The 20,114-nt window shown below is 44.4% G+C and overlaps 1 protein-coding gene across 1 annotated transcript in view; it reads left to right on the top strand.

Annotated features, from left to right (window-relative positions):
• The window catches only part of ASCC1 (activating signal cointegrator 1 complex subunit 1), a 142,297-nt gene that overhangs the window by 8,537 nt on the left and 113,646 nt on the right, over positions 1-20,114 (top strand). The window contains exons 3-5 of the mRNA XM_070752233.1: positions 2,070-2,169; positions 6,008-6,105; positions 9,761-9,939. Coding sequence (XP_070608334.1) covers positions 2,070-2,169; positions 6,008-6,105; positions 9,761-9,939 — 377 coding nt within the window. The remainder of the gene's footprint in view (positions 1-2,069; positions 2,170-6,007; positions 6,106-9,760; positions 9,940-20,114) is intronic.

Genomic DNA, 20,114 nt, shown 5'->3' with positions numbered 1-20,114 from the left:
ACCTTGTCTATTATTTACTTATTCATTTATTTTATTTCCAGACTACCGCCAACATTCTGCAAATTGTCAAGTGTTTTAGAAATACATTATCTATTGTTCTGTCGAGCTCTCTGGTAGAATCCTCCCAAAAATGCACAGATACAATTTCAGACGCACACACGTTTGAAAATTCAAAACAATGTTCTTTATACCGAAAAATGCAAATAAATGAAGCACTCTTTTTGTATAGCAAAGAGCACTTGTCTCCAAACAAATTGGTAATTTGTACAAGTCCCTTATCAGTTCTGTGATACTTAGCTTGCAGCTGTGAGGCAATTCACAGTCCTTATTCTTTCACAAAGTGAAGCACACTTTGATCTGGTTTAGTTTCAAAGCGGGGGGAAATCAGCACACAAAGATCAAAGTCAGCAAAGCAGGCATGAAACACAATGATCAGATAATCGTCCACAATGGCCAAACCCACAGGCTGCTATTTATAGCAGCCTCACTAATTACCACAGCCCCACCCAACCACAGGTGGCCTCATTTTCTTTGATAATAATCTCTCAGTTGTTGCCTATGCATCGCTCTCCGCATGTGTGGCTGTATCATTAACTCTTGTTCTGAATCCAAGGAGGAGCTAGATAATTGATCTCCTTCAGAGCTGTCTGCCACACTCTCCTCCTCCCCCCCTTCACTCATGTCTTCTTGGTCAGAGGAGCCTTCATCAGCAGACTCCACCGGGGGCAAAACAGGCCTGCAGCATGTGGATGTCTCCCCCACATCCACAGTCCTTGGGGCAGGAGCTGGGCCACTGCCAACCACAACATCTATAAGGAAAAGTTATTTTTCCTCAACCTATCTGCTGAATTGCTATTGAATGAATGTGATTCAGATGGTTTTCACATATGCAGTGTTGAAGATGATTTTTTTCCCCTAGTTGGTAGAAAAGAATAATTGCTATGTTTTCATTTTCAGCTGTGAATGTTGACTATGACAATGAGAATCGCTTTGCTTCCAGCCATCAGCTTTCAGAGGCTGCATCTGTATCCTCTATTCTTTTATGCTTTCTTAAATAGACATTTGCATCAGCGGCAGAATCCACTGAAAAGTTTCCCACAGAGTTCTTTTGCAGCTCGTGTTCGAAAGCAGATTAAAACAAAACACTGTTTGATTCACTACAGCAGCTGCTTATTGAAATGCCTGCAAGACTAAAATGTCAGTAGTAGGATTTTTTTAAAAGGTCCACGAAACAAGGCTGGTAGAAATTCCCTCTATCATACTGTATTTCTTTGAGGGTTGGATCAGCTGGGGGTGGGATGGAGGGGAGACGGGATGGATGCTTTCTGAAGAATCCTACCGGCCAAAATGGGATGCAGGGGGCCTCACACAGTCCCCCCTAATGCCGTGTTTTGGGCTGGACGGCCTGCAGCACTCTGTCGGCCAAAACAGTGTGGGATGATGTGCACACAGTCCCCCCCCCCCCCATTTTGGCTATTGGTTCCGGGACGAGGTTCTTAAGGTGAAAGGTTTGTAAGACGAAACAATGTTTCCCATAGGAATCAATGGAAAAGCGATTAATGCGTGCAAGACCAAAATTAACCCCTTTTGCCAGCCAAAGCGCCCATTTTTGCACTGCTGGGAGTTCCCTGAGGTTCCCCTCCATAGGAAACCCCACCTCTGGACTTCTGTGTTTTTGCAACGCTGCAGGGGAGTCCCAGCATCGCAAAAACAAGTGCTTCGCTGGCAACAGAAGTCTGGAGGTGGGGTTTCCCATGGAGAGGAGCCTCAGGGGAATCCCAGCAGCGCAAAAACGGGTGCTTCGCTGGCAACGGAAGTCCGGAGGCTGGGCATCCCAGTGGCGGCGGTGGGTTTGCAAGGTGAAAATAGTTTGTAAGAAGAGGCAAAAAAATCTTAAACCCCGGGTTTGTATCTCGAAAAGTTTGTATGACGAGGCGTTTGTAAGATGAGGTATCACTGTATATCCCTTCCTCTTAACTGGGTTTCCCCCCCCCCCCCTTTAATTATCTGAAAAATGAGATGGCTGGACCATCTTGGTAAATGGCTTATTATTGGCTCATGTTTTATAGGTCTTGGAGATGTCTCAGACGAACCCTGTGACGCGTTTGCAGTAGAAGAGACAGAAAGAGGATACCGATGTGCTATGGACATTCCTAGTCCACTATATAAGTGAGTTTGAGGAAATATAATCATAAAAACTGCATATGCGGATGGGTATCCCCTGCTCTAATGTTGACATAAATCCCTTTATCTATGCAAAGATAATAAAGGCTAACAATTCAGTCTCCTAGAGCCCTGGTCACGCAGTGGGTAGAATGCAGTATTACAGGCTAACTCATTGCTCACTGCCAGGAGTTTGATTCTGACCGGCTCAAGGATTACTTAGCCTTCCATCTTTCTGAGGTCAGTAAAAGGAGGACCCAGATTGTTGGGACAAGATGCTGACATTGTAAAGCGCTCCGAGAAAGCTGTAAAACACTATGGAGTGTTATATAAGTTCTAATGTTATTGCTAGTGCTGTTGCTTATGTAGGTATGTGGGAAATGTTGCAAGCCTGGAATGAACTGCTCGTATTATTGGAATGCTTCAGAAGACTTGTTATGTGTTGGAATAGCCCATTTTCAGCTGTGAATGGGCCATTTCAGTTCTAAATGTTCCATACAGAATGTTCTGAATGATTCCAGGTCTGGGGTGTCACGCTCCATTTCATTGAGGGCTGCATCAGGGTTGTGTTTGACCTTGGAGGGCTGGTGGCGGCATGGTCATGGTGGGCATGACATGGGACTCATGAGCCGGGGTGGCGCAGCAGGTAGAGTGCTATACTGCAAGCCACTGAAGCTGACTGTAGATCTGAAGGTCAGCGGTTCAAATCTCATCACTGGCTCAAGGTTGACTCAGCCTTCCATCCTTCCGAGGTGGGTAAAATGAGGACCCGGATTGTGGGGGCAATAGCCTAGCTCTGTTAAAAAGTGCTATTGCTAACATGTTGTAAGCCGCCCTGAGTCCAAGGAGAAGGGCGGCATAAAAATTGAATAAATAAATAAATAAAATAAATGTGGGGGCACCTGTGATGGCCAAGTGCTAGCAGGACTGACCTTTCCTCACTCTCATTTCCTTCCTTCCTTCGTTCCTTCGTTCCTTCCTTCCTTCCTCCCTCCCTCCCTCCCTCCCTCCCTTCCCTCCCTCCCTCCTTCCCTATTCATTGTTCTTTCTTCCCCCTTTTCTTTCTTTTTCTTTAATCCTTTCTTCTTCCTTGTCCTTTCTTGCATGCTCAAATGCAAAAGGGGACACATTTCTCCTTCTGCATGCCCTTCCCCCAGAACTCCATTTTCGCTGGCCGAAGCACCACTGGCCGGTCCTTTGCTGTTTTCCAGACTGGCCCCAGGGGCCAGATCTAAGCACCCCGTGGGTCAGATGCGGCCCACGGGCCCTGAGTTTGACCCCCCTGCTCCAGTTCTATACTTATCTCTTAAGCGAGTTCTGTTGAGAGCCTTGCATGTCACAGTAAAGCCAAATTCTTGGTTATCCAGAAACAACCAGCATGCTGTTCTGTGCTACTTTTTCTGCCCATATGGAGTGGCTAAACCAATCACAAATGCCTCTTTCCTGGTTTGTTTTTTTTTCAAATGTGCTAATTGTTGTGCAAACCCTGGTTTACATGTAATGATGATGTTTGGGAGGCTATGGGTGAGTGATCAAGTATCATGTGCTAGCAAGCTTGCTTATTTCTAATCAAGTTACAATATTGGAACTTCTGTTATTTGATGGAGTACCGCCACAGCGTTCAGTACCTGCCCCGAAGCTGATGGGAGTAGTTGATCGTGTTGGTCAACGTGATGAACCTGTGGGTGTGGGAGCAAGGGAATGAACTTTAAACTGGGTGAAGAAACCCTTGTAGCTTTAGAGTTGGGTTTTTCACAGATGTGCCAACACAGCTCTGTTAATAAATTGAAACTTTGAGGAAATCTGTGCCTGGGACTCTGATTTAATTTTGGATGCTATTTGGAACCCTGACACACTGGCCCTTTGCAAGACCTCAGGCCCATCCAAGACTACATTTCTCATATTGCTCTATATTTGTTGGTTTGATTTCTCTGTTGCTTTTTCTGAAGCTACTGCCAATATGCCAAACCACTAAATTCACATTGCTTAAATTTATGAAGCCTATCAATTTTACAACCAGCACATAATCAATTATAGCATTCCCTGGCTTTACTTCTTTTTCCTCTAATTGGTGGAAGGGGGAAAAACTTATGCTTCATCTACCAATTAATACATTTTTAGTTTAGTTTAGTTTAATTTATTGTCATTGCACCTCATACAACAAAATTAAGTGTCATCTTCAGTGTACATTATACATAAAAAATAAAAACACACATCCTTCACATTCTATACAATTGAATTGAAAACCCTCTTATTGCATTAATATTATACTGTACCAGTGCTTCTAAATTATTTTCTGTTATGCTCTCTTCCCCCCCAGGAAAAAATAAACATTTTGTGCCTCCCAAACTCTCCGCTGGGACAATTGTTTGCAATATTCAGCACATTTTCACTAAAAAAATTCAAGTGGCTTATCAGCATAATTGGGGTGTAATTTGTTTAAGTGACGCTTTAATTTATTATCTCAGGGACCGCCTTCTGCGGCATGAATCCCAGCGACCAGTTAGGTCCCACAGAGTGGGTCTTCTCCGGGTCCCGTCAACTAAAAAATGTCGCTTGGCAGGACCCAAGTGAAGAGCCTTCTCTGTGGCCGCCCCGGCCCTCTGGAACCAACTGCCCCCAGAGATTAGAATTGCCCCCACCCTCCTTGCCTTTCGTAAGCTTCTTAAAACCCACCTCTGTCGCCAGGCATGGGGGAACTGAGATACTCTTTCCCTCTAGGCCTTTACAATTTTATGCATGGTATATCTGTATGTATGTTTGGTTTTTATATTAATGGGTTTTTAACTGTTTTAATATTGGATTGTTTATATGCTGTTTTTATTACTGTTGTTAGCCGTCCCGAGTCTACGGAGAGGGTCGGCATACAAATCCAATAAATAAATAAATAAAATAAATAAATTGCTCCGTGTCCCCCCAGGGTGGCTCGCCACACTATTTTAAAAGCATTGCACTATACGGTAGCATTCAATATAGTTACTGCTCTGGTACAGAAGCTGTTTTTCAACCTATTTGTCCTTGTTTTTATTGTCCTGTACCACTACCAGATGGTAATACAGTGTTCCCTCGCTTTTCGCGGGGGATGCGTTCCAAGACCGCCGGCGAAAGTTGAATTTCCGCGAAGTAGAGATGCGCAAGTAAATACACTATTTTTGGCTATGAACAGTATCACAAGCCTTCCCTTAACACTTTAAACCCCTAAATTGCAATTTTCCATTCCCTTAGCAACCATTCAGATTATTACTCACCATGTTTATTTATTAAAGTTTATTAAAAATATTTATTAAAGGCAGACGAAAGTTTAGCGATGACATATGACGTCATCGGGTGGGAAAAAGCATGGTATAGGGAAAAAACCTGCAAAGTATTTTTTTAATTAATATTTTTGAAAAACCGTGGTATAGACTTTCCGCGAAGTTCGAACCCGCAAAAAGCGAGGGAACACTGTAGTTCAAGAAAAGGGATCTTTAAGAATGTTTTGAACTTTTTAAAGGTAGTGGAACTATAAAGCTCTTCCAAAGAGGGGAGTGGGTAACCAATGATCCTCTGGGCATTGATGATAGCTTTCTGGAGCGCTGTCCTATCTGGCAGTGTGCACTGTGCAAATGTGGAATAAAATAATTCATAAAGTTTGAATTTAACACGATGAGTGCCTGTCACAAGCTACATTTTGTGTCCCAAGTATTTGAATGTTGTGAGAACTATTGTGCCTATTAAGCTCTTTCATTCCATAACAAAGTGGACAGTTATTTTTGTGACACAGAAAATCATTTCATACTAATTAAGCTTTTTAAACTTAGCTCGCTTTTCTTCCTAATCCAACTCAATGTTGTTGTTTTTACAGATATATTATAGGAAAGAAAGGAGAAACCAGGAAAAAACTGGAGACAGAAACACGAACCTCCATCAGCATTCCCAAGCCAGGGGTAGAAGGAGAAATTGGTAAGATTTTGAGCTTGCAAAAAAATGGATAGGCTTTTATGTTTTCATACGCAGGTCATATAAAACTAAGAAAGAATATGTCCTGGTACTGTGTGAAAATAATATTTTATATTACCATATACGAGATGACAAACAAAAGGGAAATTAAAAGAAAGAGAATTTGTTTTCCATTCCATGAGAAACAAAGACTTTCCATAAACAGAGGCAGTCTTTCATTTCATAGAAAAAGGAACTGTACCGTAATCAATGACAATGCAACAGCTGTTATCCAGTGTGCATTCTCCAGTTCCCAAAATCTTTAGTTTACTTGCAGTAATTATTATCCCTTTTTTTACTTCTTTTTACTTCCTCCAGTCTACTGTAGTTACCAATAATAATAATAATAATAATAATAATAATAATAATAATAATAATAATAATAATAATAATATCATCATAATCTCCGATTTAAGAATGCAGCTGCGAGAGCAATCATGGACTTCCCCAAAAATGCCCATGTCACACCAACACTCCGCAGTCTGCATTGGTTGCCCATCAGTTTCCGGTCACAATTCAAAGTGTTGGTTATGACCTATAAAGCCCTTCATGGCACCGGACCAGATTATCTCCGGGACCGCCTTCTGCCGCACGAATCCCAGCGACCGATTAGGTCCCCCAGAGTGGGCCTTCTCCGGGTCCTGTCAACTAAGCAATGTCGTTTGGCGGGACCCAGGGGAAGAGCCTTCTCTGTGGCGACCCCGGCCCTCTGGAACCAACTCCCCCCAGAGATCAGAATTGCCCCCACCCTCCTTGCCTTTCGTAAGCTCCTTAAAACCCACCTCTGCCGTCAGGCATGGGGGAACTGAGATATTCTTTCCCGGTGGGCCTCTACAGTTTATGCCTGGTATGTCAGTATGTATGTCCGGTTTTTATAATAAGGGTTTTTTAGTTGTTTTATTATTGGATTGCTACATATTGTTCTTATCACTGTTGTTAGCCACAACAAGTCCACGGAGAGGGGCGGCATACAAATCCAATAAATAAACAAACAAACAAACAAATAAATAAATAACATTCCACCCAAAACAGTCCTCACGTACCAACCATTCATTTAGCAATCATTCAAAGTTATAGACAATTCTAATTTTTTTTTTAAAGGTTTTACCGCTGATTTACAACTTTCACAGTGCCTGGCAGTCATGTGATCTCTATTACAGTAAATAGGTATTGTCCTCTGGTTTTTTCCTTATTGTTTTCTCTCAAAGCAGAGAGATTGGGAGGAAGGGGTTTCCAAAGAGTTTGCTCTTATAGACATCAAAAGCAATGTGTTCACATTGGCAGCCCAGGCCTGGAAACTGTGGGCTTACTGTTTACAGTATTCTCTTGAAATCTCTTTCTCTCCAATCTCTCCACTTTGCAAGAGAGTGGGAGAAGAAAGGCAAGCTGTAGGTAATCTTTCTTCTGCCTGACCTTATATTCCACACACATCCCTGCAGAGCAGAGGGATTGGAGAATGTTGTGAGTGTTCCTTGTCCACCTCAGATCAGGTTAGATTCTGAGGAGGATGAGCCAGGCCCCTCTGGATACCCTGGGCCAAGGGGGTTGCCAGCGGATGCAGAGAGTGAGAGTGAGGGAGAAAGTGACCTGAGTGAACCTGAGCAACCACTAGAGGGGGCTGATATAACAATAGGGGAGTGGTCCCAGTCGGAGGATGCGGAAGACATTAGAGTAGAAAGTCAGTTGATAGACCCTTGTTATAGGAGATTGTTGAGAAGGTGGGAGGAGTTGCATAGTAAAATATATCAATTTACAGCCTGAACCTCTTTGGGGTATGATGTCACTTCCAGGCATCATAAAGGCAAAGGATTTTGGGTAATTTGGTGTGGAGTTTCAACGACGTTCAATGGAAGAGATGTTAGACTGGGGTTTAAAAGACATTCTCTGCTGGATGATTTTTGCCTGGGACTTCGGTGAGAAAATTCATATGCTTAAATCAGTGATTTTCAACCTTTTTTGAGCCACGGCACATTTTTTACATTTACAAAACCCTGGGGCACATTGAGGGGGGGGGGGGGGGGCTAAAAAAAGTTTGGACAAAAATTTTTTCTCTCTTCCTCCCTTTTGCTCTATTTCTCTCCCCCCTTCTTTCTCTCCCTTCTTTTTTTCTCTCCATCCGTCTTTCTTTCTTTCTCTCTTCCTTCCTTCTTCTTTTTTGCTCTCTTTCTCCCTCCCTCCCTACCTCCCTCTGTCTTTCTCTCCCACCTTCCTTCCCTCCCTCTCTTTCTTTCTCTTTATCTCTTGCTCTCTCCCTTGCTTTCTTTCTCTCTCGTTTTCTTTCTCTCTCTCTCTTTCTTTCTTTCTTTCTCTCTCTTGCTTTCTCTCTCTCTTTCTTTCTCTCTTTCTTTCTCTCTCTCTCTTTTTCTCTCTTGTTTTCTTTTTGTCTCTTGCTTTCTCTCTTTCTCTCTCTTGCTTTCTTTCTCTCTCTCTCGTTTTCTTTCTCTCTCTGAGCTTCACGGCACACCTGACCATGTCTCACGGCACACTAGTGTGCCGCGGCACACTGGTTGAAAAACAGTGGCTTAAATGATAAATGGACGTTATCTAAGGATTAGGCCAAGTTTGGCACCTTTCTCGGACATTGTTTATGTTTAGCTCCGAAGAGTATTTTTTCGTTATGTGTGCTTTTCTCAATAAACAGTTTGATTTTACCATAAAATAAGGGATTTTGAGTCGGTGGGTTCACTCCGAGGGCTGTGCACAGAACAGAGAGGAAGGGATTTCAAGAAAATAAACTTTTTTTGTGTGCGCATCTAAAGCAATGTAATCATTTATTTATTTATTAGATTTGTATGCCGCCCCTCTCCGCAGACTCGGTAATCATAACATACCAGGAAAGGGTCAGGAGCGATGTACACACCCTCTTAAATCTCTTGTAGGAAACACAGGATATAGATCAAATAAAGTTGGAATATGAAAAGATATTGACAAAATTGAACGGGTCCAAAGACAGTCTACAAGAATGGTGGAAGGTCTCAAGCATAAAATGTATCAGGAAAGACTTAATGAACTCAATCTGTATAGTCTAGAGGACAGAAGGAAAAGGGGGGATATGATCGAAACATTTAAATATGTTAAAGGGTTAAATAAGGTGCAGGAGGGAAGTGTTTTTAATAGGAAAGTGAACACAAGAACAAGGGGACACAATCTGAAGTTAGTTGGGGGAAAGATCAAAAGCAACGTGAGAAAATATTATTTCACTGAAAGAGTAGTAGATCCTTGGAACAAACTTCCTGCAGACGTGGTTGGTAAATCCACAGTAACTGAATTTAAACATGCCTGGGATAAACATATATCCATTGTAAGATAAAATACAGGAAATAGTATAAGGGCAGACTAGATGGACCATGAGGTCTTTTTCTGCCATCAGTCTTCTATGTTTCTGTTTCTATGAAGCTCAAAAAGTAACATTTTCTCCTCTTAACGATGACTTACTCTTTCCTGGAGAAAAAACTCTTCGCTCCATGCCTATGTTGTCCTTTGTCAAATTAACAGCCATTTTGCTAATTGGGTTATGAGTACAGCAAGTATTTTCTAGCTGCCTGCTGTTCTTAGATTTCTGGAGGGAAATTGAAGCACATTAGCATCTATAGTGTCCTATTATTTCGCTTGCTTTCAGTGATCACAGGACAACATCGGAATGGTGTTATTTCAGCACGGACACGAATCGATGTTCTTGTTGAAAGCTTTCGGAAAAAACAGCCCTTCACACACTTTCTATCATTTGCACTCAACCAGCCTGCAACCCAAGCGAAGTTTTTACAATTCAAAGAGGAAGTGCTGGAGAAATGTTCCCATGTAAGTTTTCATTATAATATTTGGAAATAGCGGAGTAGACAAAAAGTAACTAAACTCTCCTTTCGAGACCGTTACAAAACAGAAAATAACATTTTAAGTCTTGTTTTGCATATTGTTTCTTATTCCTATCTTGCTTTGTTTAGTATTTCATTTTCTCTCAATCCTCATACCTATTTTCATTTTGGAACGAGAATATATTAGACAGGTGAACCATAATGGAAGTGCCGATAATCATTTTGCTTCCATGAGAGCCTTTGATGATAACATTTCCTGGATGGTGGTTTTTAACCCCTTGATAATAACAGCAGAAAATTAACTCATTAAGACAAGGATGATGTGAGGCGGAGAGTTAATTCAGTGTAGTGATTAAAGCACCCGGCTCGATGCCTTCCTACATACAATTCTCAAGCTAGCTCATGAGATTAGAAAAGTAGTCAACGTATTTTCCTCACAGGCTGGCATGTCTTCTTACAGTTCCTACAATAGGCTCTGTTTCCCAAAATGTATAGGAAAAACCCCCAGGAAGGCAGTTTTGAATTCCGTATACAGTGTTTCCTCGATTTTCACGGGTTCAAACTTCAAATACCACGGTTTTTCAAAAAATATTAATTAAAAAATACTTCGTGATTTTTTTTCTATACCACAGTTTTTCCCGCCCGATGATGTCATACGTCATTGCCAAACTAATAATTTTTGCAAATAAATAACAAAAAAATAATAATTATTGTTAATAAATAATTATGTTTATAAATATCAGGATCACTAAGTGTTTTATTCAATGGTGAGTACCAGTAATAATGGTGAGTAAATGATTGTTAAGGGAATGGGAAATGGTAATTTAGGGGTTTAAAGTGTTAAGGGATGGCTTGTGATACTGTCCATAGCCAAAAATGTATTTACTTCCGCATCTCTATTTTGCGGAAATTCGACTTTCGCGGGCGGTCTCGGAATGCATCCCCCGCGAAAATCGAGGGAACACTGTATTTTTCTTTTTTGAGAGCCTGAAGTATAGAAGACAGGTATTCCTTAAGTTACCACCATAATGGTACTTATCCATCAAGGTTGTAACTCATGACGGTCGTATGTCAAGTCACCATACGACCAATGCAATTTTATAATAATTTTTGCAGCAGTTGTTAAGTGAACATAGTGTTTGCTATGAACTAGTTTTATCAAAAATCCTGTGGTAAATGCCAGTTTTAGGCAAAACTTGTAAAATACCGTCATGTGACTGGAGGACAGTATAATTGACCCAGTGTTTGAGCACTCAAAGTTTGGTTACATCAATGTGGGGAGGGTACCCTGTTTCCCCGAAAATAAATCACCCCTGAAAGTAACACATAGGAGAGGTTTCTTTGAATTGCCTAATATAAGGCATTCCCCGAAAATAAGACATAGGAGACGTTTCATTTCACAGCATTCCTGAACAGAGCATATATAACATATATTTGAAGAAAGTATAATTTTTGTACATGGAAATAATGGTACGGTAGTAGTAAGAAATTCTTGATAGGATTCACAGTTTGTCTGGTTATGCTGGTTTGTATATAATAAATGTTCATTTTTTCTGTTCAGCAATAAATATAAATTCTTCTTCATCGGAAAAAAAAATAAGACATCCCCTGAAAATAAGACATATCACATCTTTGGGAGCCAAAATTAATATAAGATGCTGCCTTATTTTGGGGGAAACGGTACCCGAAATCCTGAATTTGGGTCTTAAGTAACCCAAGGGAAGTCTATCGTAACTTAGAATATTGGCTAAGTGACCAATTGTAAGTTGAGGGCTGCCTGTGATTCATGTTTTGGCTTAAAAAAAATATTTGGTTACACACATGCATGTTTACGTTGTTTCTAAGGCAAGAGTGTTAAACTGGATTTCATTGAGGGCCGCATCAGGGTTTTGTTTGACCTCGGGGGTCGGGGTGCCCTGTTTGACGTCACTCATGTCAGGGGTACTTGTGGTGACCTGAGTGCTCTGCCAAAGAAAACGGGCTCCTGAGTCCTATTTTCATTTGTGACGGCCTCCTGCAACCGTCTGCCAGCGAAAACTGAACTCGGGAGAGCTGTATGCAGCCATCCCAAGCTGTTTTTCACGGACAAAGGCAATGCGGGCTGGTCCTTCACTGTTTCCATGGCAGCCCCATTATCCACATCTAAGCATCCTGTAGGCCAGATATGGCCCACAGTTTGACACCCCTATTCTAAGGATTTTCTGTTGGATTTCCCCAAAGTGGTCAGCAGATGCAATTATATCATTGCAGGAACCTACTTTTTAATGGGGGAAAGAACATGACTAGGAAATACATGATTTACTTTCCAATCAGGTTCGAAGATGCACAGCCTAGTGGCTTACTTGAGACTCCCATCTGTGTCGGATCTGTCTTTTATAGTCAGTCCCACTCTGCCTAGCCCCCCCCCCATCATCTTCAATGCAGGATGCTCCAGAAAAACCCAGGAGTCTTGGAAAAAATCTAAGCACTGCAGCCCAAAAAGGATATATTATTGGAGCTGCGCAAAACAGCAGGGAAGGTTTTAGGATGTTCCAAGGGGCCTGAAAATATATCCGTTGCTGGGCGCAGCATTCGTGCTGCTCCTTCGAACTTCAGAATTGAGCAAGCTATTAATGACGTGTCTGTTCAGATATAACTGAATAGCAATCAGAAACGCAGATCAGCAAGCACACAAATTTCAGGTGCCAAAATTAGCATTTTGGTTGTTGTTGAATAATGATGCGGTATCATTGCCTCCGACTAGAGTGGTTACCATGGTAACCGTTGCTCCCTCCATTGTTCTGCTGTAGCCGCTGGTTTAAATATATATATTTGAGAATAACTCGGCCCTGCTTCCCCCTTTCTTTTTTCACCCTGTCATGACAGTGATGAAGCTGGCATTAAAAATGTAAAAATCAGACCATCCAAAGCTTTTACATTAGGTAAGCATCTATCTGTGCAGCATGCGTAGCTCAGATGCTGGTATAGACACATTAATTCTCCCTTGTGTGGTTAACAAGATGACCACATCGGTGTCTCAGTGGATGTTAATGTTGCAGGTTACCTTTACGCCATTAGCATAACAGCCATTGAAAATCCTAATTCAGTGATGTGAACCTTTTTTCCATTGGGTGCCGAAAGTCCATGCGTGCATGCTATCGCGCATGTGTGTGTGTGTGTGCCACACCCATAATTCAATGCCCCACACACACACTGCCTCCCTGTGCATGTGACCCTCCGATAATAAGTCGGAAGCCGGTCAGTGCGGAACTTACTTTATTAACGAGCAAACAAATACACCACATAGAACAGAACTAGAGGCCCACAACTTGACAGGATATTTATACCCCCGGGGCACACACAGCTAACCAATAGGCATTCAGCAATTCTCCCGCAAAACATAATAACTTCCCTTAGTGACAGGGTAACCAATAAACACGGTACTCAATTGCCGGGCAGACATAACATCCGACACTGCTCCATCCCTGTGCATGAGGACATGAGCCCCCCAATCCCCCATATACTGACTTCCGGTGGGTCCGGTAGGCCCGTTTTTTGTCCTCCGCAAGCTCCAGAGCTTTTTTGGAGTCTGAGAAGGTGAAAAGGGCCTCCCCCAGCCCTCCAGAGGCCCCAAAAACCGACCTCCTAGAACCTCTGTGCGGCCCAAAAATCAGCTCACCAGCGCACACATATGCACAGGAGCGAAGCTCGTCCAATGGCTTGGATGCCGGCAGATCTCCACACACCACGTGTGGCACACTTGCGATAGGTTCACCATCACAGTGAAAGGGAGGGTGAATTCAGCTCCCATAAGTAGGCAAGAAAACAAACCAAATATTTGCTTGAAATAGAAATGTTATCACTCAGATGGGGCAGATCATCCTCAACTGACCACAGTTCATTTAGTGACCGCTTGAATGACAACGGCGCTGGGAAAAAAGTGACCGATGACCATTTTACATAGCGTCCTCCCTGATCAAACAATCAAAATTAGGACGTGGCATGCATTTGTTACGGTTGCAGTATCCCAGGGCCTTGGAATGATCACCTGACAAGGGGAAGATAGTTTGATTAACAACCGTAGTAACAACTGTCATGATTCAGTGAACAACAGCGGCAAGAAAGGTCATAAAATGGGCCAAAGTTTGCTTAACAAATGTCTTGCTTGGCGACAGAAATTTTGTGCTTAGTTGTGGTTATAAGTTCAAGGCTGTATCTAGAAAAAATGTGTGTTTGAACCTTGAGTTGATCACAGTGTCCCAATAAGAGAAAAGCTTGTCTTTGTGGAAGGCCTGCCATGCTAAAAATATAATGTCTCCATAATTAGGGGCACCATATTTCCGAATGTATTTGTTAATCAAATTTATGCGGGTGGTCCTTGAGTTGCAACTATAATTGAGCTTGCCAGTTATGGTTGTAAGCATGGGCGGATTCCCAATGTCTCTGCTACCAGTGCTCTGAGTGTGCAGCTTTGCTTCTTCTGCAGGCGCACATGCGCCCCAGTGAGTTTTTGCTTCTATGCATGCTCAGAAAGCAAAATCTCGCAAGGGGACATGCGGGTGAGATTTGAGCTATTTTTTTGCTTCCACGCATGCACAGAAACAAAATCTCACTTGGATGCACCTGCAGCAGAAGCAAAGCTCTGTGCGCAGCTCAATTTTCGCTACCGGTGCGCCATTCTTATCCGTACCAGTAGCAACTCAATATTGGTTGTAATTTGAGATGGTTGCAAAGCAGGTCTCAATGTAACTGGACTGGATTTTAACAACCTTTTTTTATGGTGGCCGTTAAGCGAATACCATAGTCATTAAGCAAACTCATTGTTCTGCCAGCGTGTCTCAACTGCCTGTAATTACAGGGTAATTGGTCCAGGAAAACACACACCACACGATAAAAGGAAAACCCAAAAGTTTTTATAAACAGAAAAACAGAAACAGCTCCCTTGTTAAATGTCAAAGGGATTTTCTGGTACACACAAGGCACAGGTTAAATGCAATCCAATTGCTCACCCAATAACTGGGAAATTGAGTCCAATTCTAAAGTCCAGAGAGTCCGCACACACAATCCTGGACAGCAAAAACCACAATCGTTACGAAACAATGAATTAGATAAACTGCCATGAGGCTAAAACACCATGCTGCACTTTTATCTGTAGCACTAATTACAGCAGCCCCACCCAACCACAGGTGGCCTCATTTTCTCTTGTAATAATCCTTCAGTTGTTGTCTCCTATGCATCACTCTACGCATGCGTGGATGTGTCATTAATTCTGGTTCAGAATCCAGGGATGATACAGATGATTGATCTCCTCCTGGGCTGCCTGCCAAACTCCCCTCTTCCCTGTCACTCACGCTTCCTTGGTCAGAGGAGACAGATTCTACTGGGAGCAAAACAGGCCTGCGGCATGTGGATGTCTCCCCCACATCCACCTGCACATTCCTTGGGGCAGGAGCTGGGCCAGAGCTAACCACAATACTCATTTTGCACTATTGGCTGTCTTTTGTAAATGTGGGATGGTTGCCAAGCACTTAAGATGCAGTCTATATGATTACGTTGGGGAAGGGTGCAACATCAGAGTTTCAAGACCAGGTACTTTTTGGAGTGTCCGTCTTAACTTCAGCTGGTCATAAGTAGAGGACTACCTATATCAGGGGTGTCAAACTCGTGGTCTGTGGGTCAAATGTGTTATACACTGGCCACACTCACTTAGTGAAGGGTGAAGAAGTTGCGATATGTCACGGGACGACTTGAGTTTGACACCCGTGACCTACATGATCGCCCATTTCTCAAGACTTTTCTTCAAGAACAACGTTGAGAAAAATGTGTTTGCTTTCAAGCCCTGTTTGTGGCCTGTTTTTACTTGGCCATACAGGATAAACTAATAAGGTCTTCAATCTGAATTTGTGGCTCTCCTTTTAATGCTTAAGCAGTTGCTTCTGGGGTTGGGGGCATTTTCAACCCATTTGCGAAGGGAGAAAGATCCACAGAAAACTTCTCAGTGATGCTGTTTTCAAAGCTCAAGGGACCAGCCATCCAGTCAGCAAAATTGATTTGGTGGGCTGAGGGCTGAGGGATTAAAAAAAAAATACAACAGAGGTAGTTTATTGATTAGGATAATGTAGACTCTGCTTATCTGCTGCCTTTGCAGTAGTCTGGGTTCCTTACATAATTGGTCTGCCAGTAAAATGGTAAAGTAGGCATGAATTAGTTGGAAGTCCTTTGCAGTTGTGTCTATTTGGAGCTTCATCCAAAAGAAATTATGCTGACCCATCACTAGAGAGAACTTTTTATTGATTGTGGTTTGGGCTCAGTTATTAATTTATCAGTAAGTGAAAAATAAGTGATACGTTTTGCATGCAGATTGCGTGTCTCTGCTCTTGATCCAGTAAATATCTATGGAGATTCTCAGTCATCCAGGTCATGGTTGCCCCCCGAAGTGCTTTTTTCTAGAGGGAACTGGACTTCCTTTGCTTTTCCTTCAAGACACGTCGCTTCTCATCCCAGAAGCTTCTTCAGTTCTGACAGTCAGAGCTGAAGCAGTTTCTGGGATGAGAATCGAAAGGTTTTCAAGGAAAAACAAAAAAAGATCAGTTACCTCTTGAAAAAGCACCTTTTTAAATCTTAAGTCTTAAATCAGTGCAAAGCTAGTGTTTATTGTCATCTGTAATTTGGGTAAGCATGGGATAACAGGATCCCCGATTACAAGTGAACTGTAATGATGGATTTAAATCATCTTGTTGGGGGAATTATTATTTGTTTGTTTGTTTATTTATTAGATTTGTATGCTGCCCCTCTCCGTAGACTCGGGGCGGCTCACAACAGAATAAAACAGTTCATAACAAATCTAATAATTTACAATTTAAAATATTTTAAAAACCCCATTATTAAGCAGACATACGTACAAACATACCATACATAAACTGTATAGGCCCGGGGGAGATATCTCAGTTCCCCCATGCCTGACGGCAAAGGTGGGTTTTGAGGAGTTTACGAAAGGCAAGGAGGGTGGGGGCAGTTCTAATCTCTGGGGGGAGTTGATTCCAGAGAGTCGGGGCCGCCACAGAGAAGGCTCTTCCCCTGGGGCCCGCCAACTGATATTATTTAGTTGACGGGACCCGGAGAAGGCCCACTCTGTAGGACCTAATCGGTCGCTGGGATTCGTGCAGCAGAAGGCGGTCTCGGAGATATTCTGGTCCGATGCCATGAAGGGCTTTATAGGTCTGCAGCTTAGTAGCGATCCCTTCTTCAGGCTCCATGAGCTTAACTCAAAGCACTGGTGATGAGTGTAATTCTGGCCCTGGGCTCAAGTTGTTGCTACTCAATGCCAGGTCAGTGGTAAATAAAGCTCTCCTCATCCGGGATCTGATCCTGGATGAGGAGGCCGACCTGGCTTGTGTGACCGAAACCTGGCTGGGCCCAGAGGGAGGAGTTCCTCTCTCTGAAATTTGCCCATCTGGGTTTCGGGTATGGCACCAACCTCGACCCCAGGGAAGGGGGGGAGGAGTGGCTATTATAGCCAGGGAGAGTCTTGGCCTGCGTAGGCTCATTGCTCCAGAGGTTGCGGGTTGCGAGTCCCTCCTGGTGAAGTTGGACTTAGGGGTTCAGGTGGGCTTGTTACTCACGTACCTGCCTCCCAGCTGCGTGTCAACAGCCCTGCCTGTGCTGCTCGAGGAGGTGGCCGGGCTGGCGGTGGAGTTCCCCGGACTTATCGTCCTGGGGGACTTCAATCTGCCGTCGCTCGGTGGTTCCTCTGGACTGGCATAGGAGTTCATGGCCACCATGACAGCCATGGACCTGACTCAAGTAGTTCAGGGTCCGACTCACGAGGGTGGGCACGCACCCGATATGATATTCCTCTCTGAGCAACTGAGTAATGATCTGAGATTAAGGGGCTTAGAAGCGCTGCCTTTGTCGTGGTCAGATCATTTCCTACTGCGGCTTAACTTCCTGGCTCCAATCCTTCCCCGCAGGGAGGCGGAACCAATTAGGAGGTTCCGCCCCAGACGCCTGATGGATCCAGAAGGCTTCCAGATGGCGCTTGGGGTTATTCCAGATACACTTGTCCACAGTTCGGCAGAGTCTCTTGCTGAGGCCTGGAACAAGTCTGCAGGGGAGGCTCTTGACCGGATTGCGCCGTTGCGACCTCTCCGCAGCACTAGACCCCGTAGAGCTCCATGGTTCAACGAGGAGCTCCGGGTGTTGAAGCGCCAGAAGAGACGTCTGGAGAAGCGATGGAGGAAGAGTAAGTCCGAATCCGATCGAACACTTGTAAGAGCTCATATTAAGACTTACAAAGTTGCGCTCAAGGCGGCAAGATGCGCGTATCATGCCGCCTTGATTGCATCAGCGGAATCCCGCCCGGCCGCTCTGTTTAGGGTAACCCACTCCCTTCTTAATCAGAGGGGAGTTGGGGAGCCCTTGCAGAGTAGTGCCGAGGATTTTAACACGTTTTTCGCTGATAAAATCGCCCGGATCCGAGCGGACCTCGACTCCAATTGTGAAACAGAGTCGACTGACAATGAGTCAGTCGAGGTGACTGGGGCTAAACGTCTTTGTCCATCTGTCTGGGAGGAGTTTGACTTGGTGACACCTGATGAAGTGGACAAGGCCATTGGAGCTGTGAGTTCCGCCACCTGTTTACTGGATCCGTGTCCCTCTTGGCTGGTTTCGGCCAGTCGAGGGGTGACACGGAGCTGGGTCCAGGAGATTGTCAACGCCTCCTTGGGGAGGGGGTCCTTTCCGCCACTTTATAAGGAGGCGGTTGTGCGCCCCCTCCTCAAGAAGCCTTCCCTGGACCCAGCCGTGCTTAATAACTACCGTCCAGTCTCCAACCTTCCCTTCATGGGGAAGGTTGTCGAGAAGGTGGTGGCACTTCAACTCCAGCGGTCCTTGGATGAAGCCGATTATCTAGGTCCTCAGCAGTCTGGATTCAGGCCCGGCTACAGCACGGAAACTGCTTTGGTCGCGTTGATGGATGATCTCTGGCGGGCCCGGGACAGGGGCTTGTCCTCTGTCCTGGTGCTCCTTGACATCTCAGCGGCTTTCGATACCATCGACCATGGTATCCTTCTGCGCCGGCTGGAGGGGTTGGGAGTGGGAGGCACTGTTCTTCAGTGGTTCTCCTCCTACCTCTCCGGTCGGTCGCAGTCAGTGTTAGTGGGGGGTCAGAGGTCGACCCCAAGGTTTCTCCCTTGTGGGGTGCCTCAGCGGTCGGTCCTCTCCCCCCTGCTATTTAATATCTACATGAAACCGCTGGGTGAGATCATCCAAGGGCATGGGGTGAGGTATCATCAATATGCCGATGATACCCAGTTGTACATCTCCACCCCATGTCCAGTCAACGAAGCAGTGGAAGTGATGTGCCGGTGCCTGGAGGCTGTTGGGGCCTGGATGGGTGTCAACAAACTCAAACTCAACCCAGACAAGACGGAGTGGCTGTGGGTTTTGCCTCCCAAGGACAATTCTATCTGTCCGTCCATTACCCTGGGGGGGAATTATTGACCCCCTCAGAGAGGGTCCGCAACTTGGGCGTCATCTTCGATCCACAGCTCACATTAGAAAAACACCTTTCAGCTGTGGCGAGGGGGGCGTTTGCCCAGGTTCGCCTGGTGCGCCAGTTGCGGCCCTATTTGGACCGGGAGTCATTGCTCACAGTCACTCATGCCCTCATCACCTCGAGGCTCGACTACTGTAACACTCTCTACATGGGGCTACCTTTGTGGGCTATCTGAAGTTCGGAAACTTCAGATCGTGCAGAATGCAGCTGCGAGAGCAATTATGGGCTTCTCCAAGTATGCCCATATCACTCCAACACTCCGCAGTCTGCATTGGCTGCCGATCAGTTTCCGGTTACAATTCAAAGTGTTGGTTATGACCTATAAAGCCCTTCATGGCACCGGACCAGAATATCTTCGGGACCGCCTCCTGCCGCACGAATCCCAGCGACCGGTTAGGTCCCACAGAGTTGGCCTTCTCCGGGTCCCGTCGACTAAACAATGTCATCTGGCGGGACCCAGGGGAAGAGCCTTCTCTGTGGGGGCCCCGACCCTCTGGAACCAGCTCCCCCCTGAGATTAGGATTGCCCCCACCCTCCCTGCCTTTCGTAAACTCCTTAAGACCCACCTTTGCTGTCAGGCATGGGGGAACTAAAACACCTCCCCCTTGCCCATGTTGTTTTGTTGA

The sequence above is a fragment of the Erythrolamprus reginae genome, chromosome 5 (assembly GCF_031021105.1).
Source record: "Erythrolamprus reginae isolate rEryReg1 chromosome 5, rEryReg1.hap1, whole genome shotgun sequence".
Taxonomy (NCBI): Eukaryota; Metazoa; Chordata; class Lepidosauria; order Squamata; family Dipsadidae; genus Erythrolamprus; species Erythrolamprus reginae.
Note: the sequence above shows the minus strand (reverse complement) of the source record. Positions and strands in the feature narration are given on the sequence as shown.